We start from the raw sequence: 14,049 nt of genomic DNA on the forward strand, positions 1-14,049 counted from the left end.
GCAGCAACAAAGCACAGCCAAAACTCAAGCACTCAGATTTCGACCAAAGACAATTGAAGTTTATTGAGGTGAACTCTCCACCTACTTTTCCATCCAGACTCTGCCTAGAACAAGGGAGTTCAATTCGATGAACAGTGAAAACAAGAGCACTATCAAAGAATTTAAAAAGTAACCCAAGAATACAATGACAAAATCCTTTCACTGATGGGAACTGGTCCCATTATGAAACGTCAAAGCCACTTCCAGAAGGCCATTGATCTGCATCAGATCTCAATGTTTTCATAATATCCCCATAAAAAAGATCTGCAACTGAGTAGTAGACTTGAAACCAAAAGAACGTGGCTAGTGCACATGGCATAGGAGTGGATGACATGCTGGCATCACTCCCCATACCGTCCACAGCATATAGCAATGGGGTCAGTTGATCACAAGTCAAATCCAGTCCTCTGCCAAATTATTTGATTGATTTGCTGTCCTGTGTAAACAGCAGGGGTAATATAGTTAAAGCTTGTCTCGTGCTATAACTGAAAGCTCACAAGTCAAATCCAACTCGCATCTTCTGGCCTGAAATTCATGGCACATAGCACTCCATGTAGGCATTCCAAATCAAGGGCATTAAAAGCCTGCTTCATGTAGGGAGAAGACACCAACCAACAAGTAGATATCCACTGTAGGATGAAACTGGGGTTAGAGATAGTAGGTGTGCAGGAGGGGAAGGTGGAGTGATACAACTAGGGACAAAACCATTCTGGCCAGCCGCACCAAAGATGCCAGTGCTTTCAGAACTCTATTGGCTAGCTGCTTCCCAAATAGTCTATTCAAACGGTTTAGCTTGCACTGTGGGTGATGGATTTGTCCAGTGGGCTGTCTGGTTTGTAAATCACCACTTCTCCTGTAGTAGGAGGGAGCCCTTTTGTCAGCTCCAGCAGACAGATAGTATAAGCCATCCTTGTATGAGTCTTAGAACTCTCTAAGGAACCCAGTAGTGCTGGGGGTTTTACTTCCACCAACATTCTGATCTCTGGCACACAAATCCTGGCATCTAGTTGTACCTTCCATCTAGACGGATGTGGGCAATGACTGAAGTCAGCCATTTGAGTACAAGGTGAATGGAAGTGCAAGAATAAAGGAGCGAGTAGTACTCAATAAAGGAGACCTCAGTCCAGGTACGATGCAAAGTAAAGTAAATCTCCCTAAAACCTTTCAATGCACATACAGAAAACATGTAAACAGTTTCCCCACAACCTCCACAACTTGCTAGGCCAAAGGACAGTCACCAAGACATCACAACTTTTTCTTAACTGTAGCATGGTTAACTTTAACCAGCAAAAGCTCAGCATTAACCTTAGGGCCTACAAGACATCTGATTTTCACTGTGTGCAGCTCGTCCTCAGGTCTTGTCAAATATCTTCATATCGCATTGCTAGCATCTGCAACTATCCTTAAGCAGACAGAGCATCTCCAGTTAAAATGCCTTCCATTTTGCATATGCGCTGCAAATGACATTTGTTTATTGCACAGATGTGTCATTGTTGAGCTCTGAGATCGAGCACCCACCATAGGCCTGTGGTGGCTCGTCATCACTACCACTAGGAGTCAAGTCCTGTAGGGTTTGTTCTTGGCCCAGCTTGCAAACCTATGGTAAGATAAGCCCAGGGACCTCAGAAGCAAACAACTTCGATCCTCATGGTTGAGATCTAATAACCCATGCTGCCCAATGAAAGGGCTCTGACACCTGGTCCAAGATTTGTCTTCTGACTTAGAGGTTGATTTAGAGTTTTGCAGACAGGGTACCCTTTCACAAATGTGGAAGTGTATGCTGGAAGCCAAACGGATAGATCACCCACTCTAGTTGGAGTCGAGTGGACCATCCTGTTTCAGCCATTTGTAATTTTAGACCAATGGCCACAATGGCGTTTGGGCCATTGATCCACGTACCTCAGACGATCCAAACCACTTAGACTGAAAATTCAGACATTACTTTTTTTTTTTCCTTTTCGGCCAACCAGGAAAAGCCTGGTAGTCCAAACCTCCACTTCCTGGGAGAAACTGGCAGGGGGAAGGGGTTTCAGGGCCACATTTATTTTTGTTTTACAATACCAATCTCCTGCTTTCAGAGTTTTGTTTTTTGTAACACAAAAGAATGTGCCGAGCAACCGCATGATGGATGGAAGCCACACTACAAACTCAAAATCCCTTCAGAAGAGCCACAGTAACAGCAGCAGCTCTTCTGAATACATAGGGATACATGAGACAGATATCTGTAAATATGGTGGGTAGTAGTACGCCAGGGGGAATGGAGGTTATCTCCATCCCCGGACAAACAACAGGGCCACTCACCTAACACTAAATGAGGTCCTTAGTGACAGCTACTGTGAAAGTTCCTTCTCGTTAGCATGTTAAATATCACTAAAGATCAGTACACAAGCACAGACTGTATTGGAGAGTAAACAGCAGAACTCTAATGTACTCAAGATACACTTTGACGAAAATCGACAAAAATGAGTTACATTGAAAAGTGACGTGAGATGACCAAGCACTTTCAAGCTGTTGCAAAGACGCTCATACACAATATGAAAAAGCATACATGAAAAGTAAATTCTACTCATAAAATTCCATTTGTGCTTAGAAAAACATTTGTGTTTCAAAAAGGTATGTGATATATATGGAGGATTTATCTACGGTTAACGACTTTAAACGTACAATCTGAAAGGGGCTACACAGTAAACACGAATTTTTGTATTTTTATAAAACTCCTTATTTTGATAATTTATTTTTTATTTATTTGAAGAGTTTTATATAGCGCTGGCAAGATTTGAGGGTATGAGAGCGATTTACAAACATCTGATTGACACAGAGCAACACCTTTTTTGATGTCACATCAGTTAAAGATTACAAGTTACAGATTAGAGTCTTTGTAAAGTCAGATCACATTAATTCCTGGAGAGGGATAAACAATGAAGTGAAACTCGGGGAGAAGGTTTCAGTTGGGATTCAGGTTGTGTGATGGGCTTTGGAGCCTATGGTGGGATTTAGGAGAAGAACTTATAGTGTCTTTTGAAGCTCATGAAGGAGGGGTTCGTCCTGATATTTACCGGGAGGAGTTCCAGGTTGTGGGGGCATTTCCTGAGAAAGAGCATGTTAGGGCTTTTTGTTCGTGTTTTTTGGGGAGTTGAGAAGCATAGTGTTGGAGCTCCTTAATTTCTCGTCTGTTCTGCCTTTGAGAGTTTGAATGCAAGGTAGGCTGGTTTTCCTGTGTAAAGGGCTTTGTTAGTGAGAGAGGCAGTTTTGTTGTAGCAACGGGCTTCAATCAAGAGTCACTTTAGATTTTTCAGGGAGGGGGAGATGTGATTGTGATACTGGATTCCGGTGACCATCCTTGCTGCTACATTAAGTGTGGCTCTTAATGGAACTAGATGCGACTTAGTGGTGCCAGTGAGGGTGGCGTTTCCATAGTTCAGTCGTGAAAGAACCAAGCTTGCGAGGCAGTTATTAGATCATTCTGGAGAAGGAAAGGCTTGATTTTATGTAGGAGTTTTAGGTTGTAGAATGCATTCTTCACTATATTGTTTTTTTGATGGTTCATGCTCAGACTTGGGTCCATGGTGATCCCCAGGGATTTGACAGAATCAGCTGGAGTCAGTTTACAGTTTAGAGCATCAAAGGTGTTTATCCATTCTTGCACTTGGGTGGTCAGTTCCTTGTTTATTAGGAGGAGGACTTCCATCTTGTCTTGGTTGAATTTCAGGTGGTTGTGTGTTAACCAGTTTGGATTTTGAGGAGCACAATATTTAGTCATCTTAAATAATCTGGTGAGGATATTTCTAAGTAGAGCTGGGTGTTGTCAGCATAGAGGTGGCATGGGATGTTAGCTTGTTTGAGCATGGTGGAGAGGGCTTTCATGTAAATATACGAGTATAGGTGAGAGCACTGAGCCTTGGGGGACCTCCCCTGGATATGGCAGAGATCTCTGAAATTGAGTATTTTATTTTTATTTGTTGAGAGCGATTATGCGGATTGGAGGCGAACACTTTCAAAGTCAAAGTGTCAGCTACAATCTGTTTATGGAGGGATTTTAGAAGCAGCTTGTAGTCAACCATGTCAAAGGCCGCTGACAAGTCCAGGAGGATGAGTAGGCAGCATTTATCAGCATCTTGGGAATTGTGTATGTCATCTACTATAGTCAGAATAGCTGGTTCTGTGATGCAACCTTTCCTGAAACCCAATTAGTACAAGTTGCCTGCTATTAGCAAAAATAATAGATGGAGAATATTTCTTGTTTGATTCACTTTACATTGATAATTTTAAAACAACGTGTAGGGAAGAGGACGTGGTGTAAGGGCCAATCACTTAATCTCCCTGTGCAAACAAAAATAAATGCGTCCTTTGGGTGGGGTTTGTGCTATATAAACTGCAATTTAAAGAAAGCAATGGGAAAAGCAGGTTTGAGGAAGGAGGGGATCTGTGGATAGCGACAGTGATGGGCAGAAGGTGGTGGTGGGGGGGGGGGGGAACAGGAAACCAACAACAAATGTGGGCAGGTACTGGAAGATTGATGTGCTATATGAAGGGATGTTAAGATGTTGAGATAACAGCACCTCTGTAGGCATGCAAGGAAGGCAACAACTGGGAGGAGTGAAGATGGACGGTTCTCATATTAAGAAATTAATACAAATATTTAAATTCAGTAAGAAAGACAGCAGCACAAATCACATGCAGTTGCTGAGCATGCTTGCTCCCAAAGAAAAAAGTAGGTAGCAAAAAGCAGATGAAAATTTTAAAAAGAAGTACTTGGGCCAAGGTCCACCGACAAGAAAAACACAAGAAGAACAACAGGAAATAGCATGCTAGAAGCAACAGAAACAGAGTGGCAAGCACATGAACAATTTAATAGTAAGGGCGGACTGCAAGCCATTTTTATGATTTATATTTGAATACAAGAGATTTCACAAGCACAGCGCAAGTGAAACCTAACAAGGCTTAACATGACCACTTTCAACCTGTGAACTACAATGTCCTCAACAATGGAATTCAGTAAATCTCAGCAAGTAATAGGTTAAAGCTCCCTGGGTGCCAGACTGAAAGCGTAACCTACAGAGCAATTATGCAAATAAAAATGTAACCATGAGAAGGGTTAGAAATAACAATGAAGCTACAAGCAGGCTGAGACTATAGTAAAATAAAAATGGCTCAATTTAAAATTTTTCGATAAGGTCCTTAAGAAAATGAACTATTTTTTAAAACAATGCAATTGCTATGTTTAACTTCACAATCTGGAGATCGTACTGAAACTCTGTCTCGTTTGCAATATAAATAGTGGAAGGAGAATATCATGCCATATTGATAACAGAGAAGCGACAGCTTGAATTGGGGAAAAAGACGAGATTTGTAACAAAAGCTGTGTAAAACCACAGTGACATTATTAAAAGTAAGTGTGTTTGCTATGAATGCGGGTGTTTTTTTTACTAGACTTCCTTTATAAAGCACTGCTTGTATGGCATGTCCTTCCTGTCAATGATGCAATAGCTACTAGTCCCATGTACCTAAACACCCATACCAAATCCAAATTTAACTACTAAAGATGTGTTGGTGAAATGAAACACTTGCCATATTTCGATCTCCAAAGACCAGGACAAGAGCACCTTCAATATCGAATTGGACTTCGAACAATATTTTGACTTTGGTCACTGGCTTGCTGTGGATACACTGGGCATTCTTCAGGTTGAAAATCAGAACTTTTTGGTCGTCAACCTCTGAAAAAAGAAAGAGCACTGATAAGTTTGCTATACCATGCAATAGTAATATACAATCTGCACAAAAATTCCACATGATCCTCCTAAACCATAATACAATACTTGTCACTTAGCAGGATTTACCATGTGCTAAGCAAGGCGGTGTTTTGGCTGATAGTCACCGACAGGCTGCATAATGTTGATGCAGCCACTTACCATGTACTTATCTTAAGTAGTGTTGACATACCAGCATTCAGATTTAACAATTAACCAGCTGCATACCAGTCGCAGGTGTGCTTTGAGGCCTTTTTCTGGTCGCAAAGAAGCCATTTCGCCTCACTGCCTTTCACAGCAGAATTATTCAATTAGTGGATATTTAATAAAGAAGGAAATCAGAGACAGAAGAAGGAGTAGATAAACAACTTATTTAGCATTGATAATGCACTTTTGGTTAAACAGTATCAAACTGCAGACTCCTCACTTTTTGGCTATTCACCAAGCTGGATCCAGAAACTTTAGAGCGATACCTCTGTGCACCAACTGGTGGCACTATTCAGCTCCAGAAATGATGGGAGGGGCTATTATGGGTGCCAATCCTGCTTGCTGATGTCAGTTGCTTTTGAAGCGGACCGCGCCCTCAGGTGCAGAGCCCCAGCAGGGAACTGGTTTTGACCAGTATGCAGGTTTCCAGACTTGGCAGCTTATTAATGGGTAGAGAACAGGGAAGGTGGGAGTGCCAGTGAGGAATTTGCAATTAGATAGTCTCTATTGGAAGACAAGCTGCTTACCTTTGGTAACGCTCTTTGTGGTACATAATTCTAACTGTAGATTCCTCACCTTTTGAATAGATACCAGTGCAGTAGCAATGAGGTGGGTCTGTGAAATGGCTCAAACCAAGAAATCCTAAAAGACCGAGCAGGCATAATACCCCTCTCGGCAAATCTAGCTGTACAGACGATAGTGCTCTGGGAACGTGTGGATTAACACACACACAGCTGCATGGCTTATGTCCAGTACAGTGACGTTGTGTGCCAACACAATGGTAGCAGTTTTGGCCCTGATGGAATGGGCTTGCAGAACATCTGGAGGCTTTTGGGTGCAGAGCACAATCCAACGGAAGAGGTTGCATTTCTCCATGGTCTTGACTTTTTTCACTAAAGCGAGCCTTGATGTTGTGACTGCGGATCCTCTGAGGGACAGAGTCATCAAAGGACAGATGCGAACGCCCAGGAGTTATGGGGCCCATAGTCACTGTGCCCAATCCAGGGTCACCAGGATGACTTGTTTTTTCTTGATCTTAAGAACTCTAGGCAGGAGTGCTATTGGCAGGAAGGCATACAGGAGTGCAGAGTGTAACTCTGGGCGGAATATGTCCCTAGCCAGAGGCACGCTGGAAACTCCAGAGTGCATGTTAGACTGGTCAGCCCTATGGTGGTGCTCCCACAAACGTATTGACTTCCTCCTCCATTTTTGCTCCTCTCATTTCTGGTGGCCTTAGGACGGTGCATTTCACCACTGCTAGTCAGTGCTAAAGTGCACAAGCTCACTCATTAAAACATGGCAACATTGACTTATCCACAATTGGCATATTTATTTTACTTATAAGTCCCTAGTAGTTGGAACTACATGTATTCAGGGCCTGTAAATTAAATGCCACCAGTTGAACCTGCAGCATTTATTTTGCCAAAAACGTATGTAGCCCTTTAAATATGGCACAGACCTGCCATTGCAACTTGTGTTTAAATTGCCATTTTGACCTTGCAAAATAAATATTTTGCCAGGACAAAACCTCCTTTTTAAAACACAGGTCAGCCCTAGGGTAGGTACAGCACAGCCCTAAGGGCAGGGTGTGGTATATTTAAAAAAACTTGAACATGTAGGTTTAAATTTTACTTATCCTGGAAGTGAAAAACTCTTAAAATAGTTTTATCACTACTGCAAGAACCGGCCTCTTCCATAGGATAACATTGGAGTTACCTTATTACAATTGATACGCTGACACTTCCAATTGGGAACAGGTAACCAGTTCATATGTTTGGAATGAAAAATCTTCTCTTGCGGTAAAGCTGGATTTTAAATTACAATGTTGAAAATGCCACTTTTAGAAAATTGCCATTTTCCTGCCTTAGCCATTTAGGGCCTGAAGCTTGTCTGAGTCACATTACTGGGTGTAGCAGGCAATTGGGTTTTGTGTATTCCTCGTAGAAAGCCAGCCAGCCACAATCTTGAGCTTAGGTGTGCCTGGATGGGCCATCATTGGCAGGATGGGAAGCCGGAGCTGGGCACAGCCCTCAGTACACTTTAATAGACTGTGTCCTGTCTGCACACAAAGGGCTGCTTACCCCCTGTAATTAGCTGGGATCCAGGGCAGGGGAGGCAAGAAACATATGAACTTCAAAAGGAAACCTCTAGAAGCTTTTCCCACTTCAAAAGGAGGCACCTTGGTATACATATTGGACCTCTGAAAACAACTCTTCAGTACATTTCTGGACCTGTGAACATTCTGCACAGAGGAAGGACTGCTGTGCTGCTGAAAGGACTGCTACTCTGATGCACTGCTGCCCGAGTCAGGATTGGACCTGCCCCATAACCCAGGAATCCCAGATTGACTCCAATGGCTAGTCTGCTTGCTTCCTGTTCAGAGCCACAGGGACATACCAGGATCCCAAACACCTGAACTAACACCCAGAACCAGCTGGATCATGCCCCTTGCTCCCAAGTGGTGCCCCTCAGGTATTGGACCCTTGGTGTGGCCTCAGTAGAGCTGAAATAAAGTTTAGGGACTCTTTGTGACTGCCAACAGGCCAGCTGGCACCAAAACCTTGACACTCACGCTGCCCAATGTGAAGTTCCACAAAGCCAGCCCTTTGTGCTACAGAAATGACAGCTCACAGACAGCACCATCACAATGCTCCAGCCCGACCACCCATTATGACAACAGGATCTTCACGCTACAGTGAAGACCATCCATTATGCTAGGCCTGCTCTTTGCTCTGCATCGACAACAGTCTGACACTGACCTGTTTCTCACAGCTCCCTCCTCCGCAAATGGGACTCTTTGAGCTGGACTGAGAAGGTAACTTTTGAGCTGGACTAACCTGGTCCCTGTAGCTGACCTGTCCTCCATCGGGATCAGCCTAGACTTGTGGCTTTCTCTTGGTTTTGCATGACCAGATAGCCACGAGTGGTGCTTTGGTCTTTTTGACACTATTTTCACTTAAACCTCTAAAACTGCATGTCTCCGGTTCTACTGATTGTATTTTTGTCATTTTTGTCTTGATTTATAAAAATTTGCTCTATTTCCCCAAATTGGTATATATTTTTCTTGTGTTGTGTTTTCACTTTATTACCGTTTGAAGCGTTTCATAAATAATTTACACATTGCATCAGCCTGACTGCTCTGTGCCAAGCTAACAGAGGGTTGAGCACAGGTTAATTTGGGGGTTGGCTTGTGACTTTGCCCTGTCAAGGACTTTGGTTGCTGCTTGAAAAGGGTTACACCCTCCTTTACCAGTAACCCAATTTCTTACAGCACAGAACTTCTTCCATTACACATTCTTGGTTGTGGGGAATAGATCAAGCCAAGATACTCCTCATTCGCGGAAGAGACCTTGCACCACCACCAGTTGTAACTACCACTTGTGATCCACTAGGTGTCGATGGCAGAGCTCTTCCACCCTGGCATTCATAAATCCTGCCAAGTGGTTCACCACTAGGAAGATGCCTTGATGGTCAACCCATTCCTAGAAACCTAGTGCCTCCTAGTGCAGAGACCCACACCCCATAATTACCTGCTCGTGGCAATACCACATGGTGGTGGTATTGTCCATAAGCATCTGCACCAGCTCCCCTTTGATGGACAAAAGGCTTTCAAAGCCAAGTGGATGGCCCTCAGCTCCAGGAGACTGATATGAAGGCAGACCTCTGTTTGGAGGCTAGAGGCCTTGGATCTGCACCTCTACCAGAGTGGCCATCCCAACTCAGAGGTGACCCATTGGTCTGGTCTTCACTGTCGATTCTGGGTGTCGTAGCGAGAGGGGTCAGCAGCTGACCCAGTTACAGTCCAATAACCACCACTGCAGATCTTTCACAGTCTCCTCTGAGATGTAGACTTGGTCTGAGAGGTCCCTTTCATACTGGGCCTACAGACTTCTCGTCCAACTGTAGATCCAGTATATGCCACCTGAAGTGCTTGACGAGCAAGATGCCATCAGCCCCAGAGTTCACCTCACTGAATTCCAGGACACAGGCTGAAAGATTGGGATCCTAGCCTGCATGTTCTGGACTCTACTTTCTGGGGAAATGGCATCAAACCGAACCATGGCCAGAAGGACTCTGATATAAGTGAGAGTTTGAGAAGGGGGTAAGGTGTGACTTCAGCACTTTAAAAGTAAACCCCAAGTACAAAAGGTTTGCCGTAGTGTGGAGGTGGTTGACAACTGCCTGGGGCAAACACCTTCAGTCTTTCATTCAGATATGGGAAGACTGGGACCCCCAACCTCTGAGGGGCACTGGTGAGACAAAAAGGGGAGCACAGAGAAATTAAAATGCTACTGTTCCAAAATGAACCGGAGAGAGTGCCAATGGGTCTGCAGGACAGATGTATGGAAATAGGAGTCTTACAGGGTGAAAATCACTATCCCGTCTCCAGGGTTACAGGCAGCCAATACCTGGGCCAGTGTGAGCATCTAGAATTTTTCCTTGAAGAGCAAGTTGTTGCGATGGTACAGATCCAAAATAGGATAAAGGCCTCCATCCTTCAGCAACAGAAAGTAGCAGATACCTACCATTACAACCACAACCTACTTCAAGAGCAATCAACTTTTAGTATCCTCTTTTGTCAAAATGGCTTGCTCTTTCTGCCATAATACAGACAGATGGTCCTCCATCAGTCACTCTAGGGATGGTGGAAGGTGCAGCAGAGTGGCAATGAAGTGCAAAGTGTACCCCCTTCTGCAGTACCCAACAGCAAGCCAGCCAGGCCGCCACTAAGGGCAATCTACTGGACTGAGAGGCTCACTGACTCATACGGTGGTAGGTGCCACAGCCTTGTATGGCCTAGGTTTCATTGACGCACAGTCACTGCAGCCCTTAGAGTTGTGGCTCGATCTGGGGCACCACGGGCAAACCGGATGAGGATCTGTCACATGGGTCAGTGATACAAAGACAACCCTACTTGCCCATAAGGGCAAGCTTAATTGTAGGACTTGGCCCTTTTTGGCTAAAGTCTCTAAACTTTTTGCTTTCCCCTAGACATTTTTTCTGACATTGTGTTGTCAACTTAGATGCTTTGGACACTTTGCCACTGCTAAACAGTGTCAAAGTGCAAGTGTCCCTGTATAAAATGTAATGGTAATTGGTTGTCCATGATTGGTATGTTTGCCTTACTAAGGGAAGTCCCTAGTAAAGTGCACGATGTATGCCAGGGCTGGTAATGAAACTGCTACTAGTGGGCCTGCAGCACTATTTGTGCCACCCACACAAGTAGCCTTAAAAGGGAACTCAGGCCTGCCATTGCAGGGCCTGCGTGCAGTTTGTTAAACTGCCATATTGTTCTGTCAAGTGCACTCACTTGCCAGACCTTACCCTTACCTTTCTATGCACATCAGACACCCCTATGGTAGGTCCAGGGTACCCCCTGGGCAGGGTGCAGTGCATGTGAAAGGTAGAACATGTACTAAGGTGTGTGCAATGTCCTGAAAGTGAAATAATCTCCATTTTCATTTTTCACTGTTGAAAGGCAATCTTGCACATAGGATAGAATGGGAAGGCTGTGTAATAGGTTTTCCAGCCTATCTTCCCAAAGGCTTAAGATGAAAAGGTGACGTTTAGTATGCCTGAACTCACAATGTAATAACACATTTTTATGAAGGTGGTTTTTGCATTGTGTGTTCAGAAGCCACCCTTTCAGAAGTGGCTGAGTTTTTGTGCTCTAACATTTCTGTGTATCTCTGCTTGGCTGTGGATTGACTGTCTGGATTTGAAAGCGATAGGATCTGGGAATGTCTTGACCCAGGGGAGGAGGTGAGACAGCAACAGGCTGACCTACATCTGGAGTGTAAGCCATTAGAGGTGAAGAGGCCTGGGTTGCTGCTATAAAACAATTAGCTCATCTCCTGCCGAGTGATTGAGAATCCAGACCCCCACTAATCATAGGAAGAAAGGCGTCGCGGGGAGGGAGGCACCCAGAACTGGTTTGAACAGGGGTCAGTGCCCCCTGAAACACAAAGACTTCAAAGCCATTGAGGGGTATAACTATGAGAGCTGAAGCCCCTGAACTTTGGAGAATGGTTTGATTAAGTGTGAACAAGACTGCAGCTACTTCGTGGTCAAGAGGACCTTTGCCAAGGAAGAAACAACTGAAGAGACCGAAGGATAGGACTGACCCTTGCTGTGTGTTCTGGGGCTGGCCTGCAGTTTGCTGTTTTAACCAAGGAGAGGCTAAAGGGACCTTGCTGTGTGCTGTGTCCCCTTGCTTGAAGGACTTTGCTGTGTGATGTGTCCTAAAGTAACTTATCCCCAAGGGCCTGAGGTGAGCTGGCTCCCTGTTCGGAAACACAGCAACACAAACGTTTACAGGAGAGTCTCAGCGGGTCTGTGGGAGTGTGCCTGTTGCAGCCTGAAACCCTCGTAAGAACTGTCCTGTGGTCGTGGGCGCCTGAAGTCCAAGTGAGTCTCAGCTACACTGTGTGCATGTGCTTTGTGCAGCTGAGACCTTCAGGAGAATTGGCCTGTGATCGGGGGAACCTGGAATCCAAGAAAGGTGTCGGGCTCCTGGGGCGGATTTCCTGCACCTGACGTGGGACTGCCAGAGAGTGCGCGGCTTTTGGGGGCAAGTCTTCGAAGCGTTGGCTCTGATGACAAACAGACAGATGGAGCCCACACCATTGATGGCGATACTGGGGTATGTTAAGCCCGTTCCTGCGGCGAATTGTAAATATGTTGCACTTGCCCTTCTCATGGCTAAGAGGCGAGTGGTTTGTCGCTGGGGAAGAGGGCGGGTGCCTAAGTTTAAGGATTGGATTGACGATTTAGTGATTTGCCAAGAACGGCTCGCCACATATGCCGAATTGCTCCCTGTTTCCTCTAGGCCTAGAGACATCTGGGCTCCTTTAAAATGCTATTTACTATCCCATCCACCTGGACCTGTCTCTTCTGACGCCACTGAGGCTACGCACTTAGGATTTCTCGGGTTCTGTTGCTGTCCGGGACGACCCCCTAGGATCTATCTTTCGCATTAGGACAGGTTATATCCGGGTGTCCAAGGGTGGTTGGTGGTATGGTTTTCTTTAAGGAGAGGTGAGGATATCCTTGATGCACTGTAGGGGGGGAACGGCTATCCTCGGGAGATGGAGGGGACGTCCATGCTATCATAACGGAGTGTGAGACCTCTAACCATCAGCAACAGATGGGTCCCTCTTGGCCCTCTCAGGACCGCGTTCACCTATGGTAGACAGCTACCCCACCGCATGGTTATATGGTCATAAAGAAATGCACAGTTGATAGGTGAGGGCGGTGACCAGGTGGGGTGTGCAACGCTGTTACTCATGTCAAGTGTAATACTGATGTAATGCTCAGATGTGCATTGTTCCATAAACTGGTGTGCTATTGTCCGGTCTGTAGACTCATACGAAGGGATGAAGTACTGAGTACTGCTTGTAATGTTAATTTGATTGACTGTCTGATGTTAATTGGATGAAAATAATAAACAGAAGTTCAAAACAAAAAAAAAGGCATCAGCGACTCTGTGCTTTGTGCTTTGTGCAACCTGAACCCCGTTGTGAGGATTGTCCAGTGATCGTGTGCACCGGAGTCCAAGTGAGACTCATCGCCGCTGTGCGGGTGCGTTGTGCACCGGGAGACCTTCGTGAGGATTTGCCTTGTTATCGTGAGCACCAGAATCCAAGTGAGTCTCATCGACGCTGTGAGCGTGTGCGTTGTGCACCGGGAGACGTTCGTGAGGATTTGCCTGGTTATCGTGTGCCCCGGAGTAAAGTGAGTCTCAGCGATGCTGTGCACGTGATCTTCGTGCAGCCTAAGACCTGTGTGTGGAGTGCCCATTGATCATGCACCGGGAGTGGAGGAAGACTCAGCGACGCTGTGTGCGTGTGCTTTGTGGCAGCCTGAGATTTTCGTAAGTGAAGCGGCCTGGACCGGCAGTTCCTGAGGAGCTGAGTTGCCAGCCCGAGCCGCCATTGCCATTTCACAAAGCTGCATTGGAGGCCCAGCCGCTGGACGAGGAGAGTGGGTTTACGCCCCCCAGGTAACGTGCGTCGACTCCTGGGGCGGGGCGCAGGCTAGGAGGGGGCCTCTCTCG

At 45.4% G+C, this 14,049-nt stretch overlaps 1 protein-coding gene across 6 annotated transcripts in view; it reads right to left on the bottom strand.

The window, feature by feature from the left end:
* The window catches only part of SYCP2L (synaptonemal complex protein 2 like), a 1,177,754-nt gene that overhangs the window by 754,480 nt on the left and 409,225 nt on the right, over window positions 1–14,049 (bottom strand). For all 6 annotated transcript variants that reach the window (XM_085606974.1, XM_085606977.1, XM_085606975.1 and 3 more), the window contains exon 14: window positions 5,608–5,753. In XM_085606974.1, the coding sequence (XP_085463100.1) occupies window positions 5,608–5,753 (146 nt within the window). The remainder of the gene's footprint in view (window positions 1–5,607; window positions 5,754–14,049) is intronic.

Source organism: Triturus cristatus, chromosome 5_2, assembly GCF_964204655.1.
Source record: "Triturus cristatus chromosome 5_2, aTriCri1.1, whole genome shotgun sequence".
NCBI classification, from domain to species: Eukaryota; Metazoa; Chordata; class Amphibia; order Caudata; family Salamandridae; genus Triturus; species Triturus cristatus.